This window comes from Myotis lucifugus, unplaced genomic scaffold (assembly GCF_000147115.1).
Source record: "Myotis lucifugus unplaced genomic scaffold, Myoluc2.0 scaffold_642, whole genome shotgun sequence".
In the NCBI taxonomy this organism is placed as follows: domain Eukaryota; kingdom Metazoa; phylum Chordata; class Mammalia; order Chiroptera; family Vespertilionidae; genus Myotis; species Myotis lucifugus.
The window spans coordinates 75106-82549 of NW_005871690.1; the positions used below are offsets into that span (position 1 = coordinate 75106).

The 7444-nt window shown below is 57.0% G+C and overlaps 1 protein-coding gene across 1 annotated transcript in view; it reads right to left on the reverse strand.

Annotated features, from left to right (window-relative positions):
• Positions 1-4915, reverse strand: part of UBASH3B (ubiquitin associated and SH3 domain containing B) — a 37203-nt gene extending 32288 nt beyond the window's left edge. The window contains exons 1-5 of the mRNA XM_023746254.1: positions 4794-4915; positions 4562-4615; positions 3749-3935; positions 3277-3475; positions 304-473 (exon numbers count right to left, since the gene is read on the reverse strand). Coding sequence (XP_023602022.1) covers positions 304-473; positions 3277-3475; positions 3749-3935; positions 4562-4615; positions 4794-4915 — 732 coding nt within the window. The remainder of the gene's footprint in view (positions 1-303; positions 474-3276; positions 3476-3748; positions 3936-4561; positions 4616-4793) is intronic.
• Positions 4916-7444: the final 2529 nt, after the last annotated feature.

Consider the following 7444-nt stretch of genomic DNA (forward strand, 5'->3'; position numbering starts at 1 on the left):
CATGTGGTCTGTTTTTGGATGGATTGCCCGTCTTCATTGTCGAAATCCCTGAATTCTGGTTTCAGCTCTGGCCCTAAATTATTCAGCTTCAGACCTAACCTCTGTGACTCAGCTTCTCCTTCAGGGATAAGGACAGTGTTACTCTTCAGAGACGGCCGGGCCTGAGCGCAGTGCAGATTCCCTCAAACGGTGGCGCCTGGGTGGTCGACGCCCCCCTGCCCCCTGCCCCAGTGAGCAGCAAGGCTCCTGCTTTGCCTGCTCCCTTCCAGGCCGCTCATGTCAGGAGCCACAGGGAAGCATTACCTCATGGTTAGCGAATCGGATGTCCCGAGAGAATATGGCTGCCAGCCAGTCGCACCCCAGCTTGACATCGATGCTCTGGGCCAGCTTCTCCAGGGTGGGCAGGTGGCTGGCTTGGAAGTGGTAAGCCAGGGTCACGTGCAGCTGCTTCTTATGAGGCTCCACATGCACTTCTGGAAAAGGAGGAGCAGGTGCTGTTAGGCTCACACTGCTAGCAGCGGTGGGGGCTGAGGGAGAGCCCAGAATCCTGCTTCCCACACCCAGCGCCCAGCGGAGGGAGCCTGCTGTCAGACAGCCGCGTCTCCCTCCCTGCAGCCGCGTGGGGCACAGACCCGGACCCGCAGCCTGAGAGGGAAGAGCAATCCTTCTGGTTGCTCCCCTCACGACAACCCCGACAACCCCGGCAGGAGCAGCCCCACCACTCAGATGAGGAAACAGCCCTAAGGGGATGAACTAATTCACGCAGAAATAAAGAGCAGATGTCATCATGCGACTCTCAAAGCTATGTTGCCTTTGTTTTGGTGAAATCAAGTCTCTTAGCTTCTGAGTGGCTCTGATGGAGAAATGAAGAAAAACTAATATTTTCAAAGTTTAAAACAGGGATTCTCAACAGCATTTGGGTGAAATAACTCTGTTTGGGCGCTGCCCTGGGCATAGAGGCCCCGCCTCCTGGAGGCCACAGCAGCACCCAGAGTGTGACCACCGGGTGTGACCACCGGGTGTGACCACCGGGTGTGACCACCGGGTGTGACCACCGGGTGTGACCACCGGACCTGGTTGGAACCCCGGCTGGCGTAACGCAAACAGACTGCTCCTCTAAGACACCCCAGAGGCAAGCAAAGCCAGCCGCCGCCTCCAGGGCCCGCTCTCCTTCCTCGTTTGTGACTCTCTCAATGGGCAGCGCAGCTCCTGTCCATCTCGTTTGTGTCTCTCTCAATCAACCAGAGGGGTTTAGGGCAGCGGTGAAGAAGCCGCAACCAGAGGGGTTTAGGGCAGCGGTTGGGACTGGCGGCCCGTGAGGTCCGAAAGGCTGGCGACTGCTGCTTAGGGAGTTGAGAAAACAAGAGGCTCGCTCAGACCACACAGAGATGGCAGCGGGAGCTGGGTCCTTGGGTTTTGAGCGCTTTCTCTGCGATACTACACTGCTTCTCTTTGTTGTGAGCCTGGAAGGCCAGGGCTGTCTTGTTCACGCTGGGTCCCAGTGCTCAGCACATGCCAGGTGTCAGTCCTTGTTAAATGAACAAAGACACATGAATCGATCTCCCTGTGGGGCAACCCTAAATCTACCTGCTAAAGGAATCCGGGGGTCCCCCAAACTCTAGAACACCAAGGCGAAGCCCTGATGGCCGGCTTTTAGGTTGCAAGGAGCTGGGCCAGCTACACAGCAGGGTACGCAGTTCTGTAAACCACCAGCAGGGGGCGGCGCGAGGGCCCAGAAACCGCCCGTTGGCTCGGGGAGGGGAGTGGGCAGCAGGGGAGGGCGGCTTGGAGAGGAAGGGCTCTCTCCCCCTCCCGCCAGGAAAGCAGGCCAGGCCCTGGCGAGACCACTTTGCTCCTGTGTGAGGCACCTGGGTTTTGTGGCCACAACATGAGTTTGGTTTCTGTGGGGGTTTCCGTGGTGCTGTGGGGTGAACAGGAGCCATTTCCCTAAGAAAACATTTCTCTGAATGTTCAGGCCCTGTGACAGGACAGGCGCCCCAAGTCAGGAAGCAGACACTCGTCCAGAAGCAGGGGGCTTGGGGGGTGGCTGCAGGCCCCACCTGGGAGAGGGATCTTCCAGGCTGGACCCCAGGGAGCCCTCCCGGCTCTGAGGGTTGGGCCCTCCGCACACTCCGGAGCCCAGCCCTGCTCAGGCCTTTCCAGTGAAGAGGTGCCAGCACAGTCCCAGCTGGGCTGGGAAGACACAGCCTCCACCCCAGGTGGCCCGGCCCTGCCCTCCACACGAGGTGGTGCAGGCAGCTTGGGCCCCTCTGGCCCTGCACCCATCCCTCTGGCCAGCTGTGCACTCAGCCCTCCGCGGGTGGGTGGCCCCCATGGGCGGGTGGCCTCCATAGGTGGGTAGCCTCCATAGGCGGGTGGCCCCCATGGGCGGATGGCCTCCGTGGCCCTCTCTGCTGGGGTTGGGGCACCCGCCCTGCAGGGATCAACATCGCCCTGTGAGCTCCTTCCTGCTGCGCGGGGGAGCCACCCTCCAGGGATGGCCTCTCTTCTGGGCTCTGCCAGCCCCTGTGCTCAGCCAGGCTCCGAGCTCCGCCAGGAGGAACCATGTCTGACTGTCGCATTCGTGGCGGGGAACACAGCTTCCCACTGAGCCCCTGCCGACTGACTCCGCTGTCTGGGCGCCCAGACACTGCCTCACCTCACTGTCTGTCTGTCCTGCAGCTCGGGGAGCTCGTCCGCACCTGTGGTCAGAGAGGAGGACCCCCCCCATGCCTGTCGCCTGTCACCATGCATCCTCAGCATCCCTTCAGCTAACTTCTTTGGTGGGAAACTGCAGCAGCTTTAAGCTAAGAGCTGCCACGAGAGAGCAGGAGATGTGGAAGGGGGACAGCTGGACGGCTTTTGAGGCCTAGGGGCTGCCTAATGGATTCCTAGGTCGAGGGCGGGGCTCAGTGGGGATGACTGTTCTTGACTCTGAGAGGCTCCACTCTCCTCTGTGCTGTGCTCCCCTGGGCCTGGACTGACCGCCCAGGTGGTGCCTGTGTGGGAGGGGGTGGGGGGAAGGAGGAAGGTTCCTAACGCTGAGGTGGCTCATGGGGAGCAGGTGTCTGTTCCTTCCGCTTGATGTCGGGAGTAGCACTGGGCATTCTCTCGGGAGAGTTAGCAGAACAGCACATGGTGTGGGTGCTCCTGGGAGGGGGTGTGCTCCTGTCCTGCTCGGCCCCTTCCCGCAGCCACCTCCCCACTCCATCCCACTTGTCACAGCATCCCCGTCTCCCCCACTCTGAGGGCGCCCGCCTGGCCAGCAGGGCTCACCGGTTTTGGATGCAGCTTCCGCGGCAAAGTCGGCGGCGAACTTCTTGAGGACGTCGGCGCTGGCCTCCTCCACGAAGAGCCCGATGAAGTTGGAGGAGGTGTAGAGCTCCAGGGGCAGCGGCACCGAGAACTTGCCCCTCCAGCGGCTGACGGTGGCCTGCAGGACCTCCCCCAGGGCGTCTGCCTTGCTGTCCTCACACTGGAAGGGAAGCGGGGGGGCTGCACTCGGGGGCCAGGGGAGCTCGGCTCCGTGGTCCTCAGGGCACCCTCCGCCCAGCTGAGGCTGTGACACCACCACACACACACATGCACGCACATGTGCACACACATGCACACATGCGCACACACACACACCTTGTTTGTGAGGAGGGGAACTGCACACTCCCAATGACCTGGAACTGGATCACACAGCTCTTACACCTGTGACTCCAGGTCCCGCCAGGTCCCGGCAGGGCTGGGGGCTGCCGCTCACCATGAAGAACTGGCAGAGGGTGATGTGGGGGAAGATGTTGTGCGCCTTGTTCTTCCCGCAGATCTGCTTCGACTGCTGCCAGAAGTCGGAGAGCTTCTGGGCCAAGGGGCCGGTGGGGCGCAGGTACAGCACGTACTCCCGGGGCAGCGGGTCGTCCAGGAAGGGGTCGCCCACGTGGGAGAAGAGCCTGCGGAGAGAGCGGGCATCCTTGCTGGAGAATGGGGGGGCGGGGGGGGGGACCAGACACTCCGCAGGGGGGAAGGGCTTTCCCTCTGTGCTAAGGATCCACCCCTCGCAGCTCACACTTCACAGCCGACCTCAGCCGCAGCCTCGCCTGTGGGTGCCTCTTTGCCCACGGCCCCTCGGAAACCTGAAGCCCTCTCCAGGCGGCATTCGCAGGCGAACCCCAACCCTTTCCCAACCCCACGGCCATTCAACGGGGTTCCTTCAGCTCCGTCAGTGATTAAACCGGTGCCTCCCAAAGACAAGGGACGCTCGGAGCCGCCCTGGGCTCTGCCCTGGGCGGTGGCTTCCTGAAAGGTGGGTAGGTTTTTCCCTCAATCGACTTGCGCAGCCTGCACACAGCTTCTTTACATCTGTGGTGGCTGGAGGGCGGCAGCTATGGGCCAGGGCTCTCTTAGAAGCACTGCTGAGGAGAAGCACGCCCTGGGCAGCGGGAGGAGGCAATTGGCGGGATGAACGGTCCAGTCACCCGCTCTCCCTCGCCCCACCCCCCAGGTTCACAACCTTGCTCATCCGCATATATTTAGAGCCGATCAGTGTCATTTTCTCATTTAGTTATTTTATACCAACCAGTCACACGCGGCTTGAACACTTCTTCCTCCGGTGGACGCCAAAGCTTTTTGTCTAGAAGAAAAAAATCAAATTTCTGTTGTTAGTGTTTTTAGCCTCTGGTCAACTGCTCATTGTGGTGGCAGGAGGTGATGTGAAGTAAGGGACTAAAGCCTCTCCGAGGTGGGCAGACACTGGCAGCAGGCTCCCCAAGGGCCACAGCCAGGCGCTGGGACACAGCATGGGCGCTGACCTCCGCGTGGCCAGCACGGGCCTGCAGGCAGCCTGAGCCGGCTGGATGGTCAGCAGGCTCCACACTGGAGTTTTAGTTCTGCTTCCCTGAAGGTTGTCATGTCGTGGGTTTTCCTCCCTCATTCTCATGCACTCACTCTCACTGCCCTAGATCCCTTGCAAAATGTTGTTTACTCACAGCCCTTGGCAGAGCGTACGAGAAAGTGGGCCAAATGCCCACCAAGGACAGTTATTTGGTTTAATTCAATGCCTCCTCCCGCCCACCTCCAGCCACCACCACCAGCCTCAGGTGGACCCGTGATCTCCAACCAGTTCACAGACACCTTTGGGCTCCAGTGTCCAGAGCAGCGCTGCTGACCCCCCACTGCTGGAGAGAGGAGGATGGCTGTGGAGCGAGGCCCTTGCGCACCAGCACACAGCACAGTAGACGCTGCTGAAGTTTCCGTCTGGTTTCCAAGAGCCGAGAGTTCTGGGTTTGTGCCCAGCTCTGCTATTCACCCACCCATTCGTGCACGCATGCTTACGACGCCCATTCAAGAAATCCTTAGTGAATTGCTGTTATCTCATCAACACTGTTCTAGGCTCTAGGAATACAGCGAAACACACTTATGTGGCTCCTGCCCTCATGGAGATCTCAGCTGAGCAGGCATGAAAACATTCATCTGTACAGGTAATTATTAATTACTACTGTGGTCGGGGCAGTGAAGGAAAGTAGGGGAACATAACATAGGACAGGGAGACCAACCCAGGCGGAACGGTCAGGGGGTCAGGGAAGGCTTCAGAGAAGAGGCGACACCTTAAGTGAGACCTGAAGAATGCGGACGGACCCCTCTGGGTAGGGATGGGGGTTCGCACGGGGCTGTGGTAGCGAAGGACACCAGTGCATCGACTCTTTAGTCAAGTGCTTGACCGGTGCCTGACACATGGGAGATGCCAATGAACACTCACTCCCATCCTTTACCCGACACGGATTCCGGGTCCTTGGGAGAGAGGAGCGAGGGGACGGAATGTCTCCTTTTCCCAGTTGGCTGCTGAACCCAACTCCTCTTTCCTTTTCGTGGCCCCTCTATGAGCAATGAGAAGGGCCGGTGCTGTGAGAATCATGGGAGATCCGACTGGCAGGGACCTCAGAGATCACCTGAGACCTGAGTTCTTCCCTCCACACAGGGAAGCTGGGGAGGAAGGACAGCGACTTGCTGAAGGCAGCCTGGCGAAGGGGACGCCAGTGCAGGCCAGGCTCCTGCTCTGCTCCACAGGCCAAAGGCAAGCGAAATGCCTGCCTTTCCTGCATGAAAACCTGAGCACAGATACCAAGTGAACAGGGTGAAGAGACTGGCACAGCTAAGGAGAACAGCTCCTAGAAGACATGCCTCCTTTCAGTAAATAAGTTATGAAAAAGCAGGGCCAGTGCTCTGGGCCCCTCAGAATTTCTCAGGACAGAAGCTGCTGAGGAAAAGACTGGAAAACAAGTTCCCCTCCTCCCCCTGCCCCATGCCCACACCTGGGTAAGGGCTTCGTGCTGGCCTGTTGCCAGCCGTTTCCTTTACTGTTTACTAGGCCATCAGAGAACATACCTCTTGCCTTTTTTTGGATCCCACAGAAGAATGCAAATCAGTCTCTTAGAAGTTAGAATCTACTAGGAATTAAATTAATCAAAAACACCTATTGTTTCAAAAACAATTGAGAAAAGGAAAACTCATTTGTGGTACAATGTGCTATTTATATAAAAGATCCAATTTTTTTCTATGCCCTTCCCCTGGTGAAATATACCTTACTGAAATTTGCTTTTCTTTAAGCACTAGGAGAATTCTCTGGAAATGAAAGGTCTAATTAAGTCATAGTCTCCGTGACTCAAAAAACAAATTTTGGAGGGGGTTAAAAACTATAATTGAGACAGACAATAAAGGGTTTGGGTGATAAGGCGATGATAAAAGTTTATGGGGATCCAAATTCTTCTTTGTGAAGAAGACACGTCTGAAAAGTCTTATGGGAATAACACCTCTCCTTCTGAAACTACTCAAAGAAACTCAAGAGGAGCGAAGCCTCCAGGCTGGTTTTAGGTTCATTACGAGGCCAGCATTATTCTGAGTAAAAACATGACAAAGACATTACAAACGTAGAAAATTATAGGTCAATACCCTGATGAACACAGCTGCAAAAATTCTCAACAAAATATTAGCAAGCTGAACTCAGCAATACATTAAAGAGATCACATACCATGATCAAGTGGATTTATTCCTGGGTGAAAGGTTGGTACAATATCTGCAAATTAATTAATTTGATATACCACATAAACAAAAGAAAGAATAAAAATCATACAATCATATTAATAGATGCAGAAAATCCAGCACCCATCTATCTATAGATATAAAAGCCTAATATGCAAAGTGAGTTCGACTGGGAGACAGGGAGTTCAATCACTCACTATGATGTGCGCTGACCACCAGGGGGCGGCGCGGACCAAAGGAAGGCCCAGCCGGCAGCCGGCAGCCGGCAGCTGCTAGGGACCCTACCCGTGCATGAATTTCGTGCACTGGGCCTCTTGCGCACTGACCACCAGGGGGCAGATACTCAATGCAGGCGCTGCCCCCTGGTGATCAGTGTGCTCCCACAAGGGGAGCGCCGCTCAGCCAGAAGCCAGGCTCACAGCTG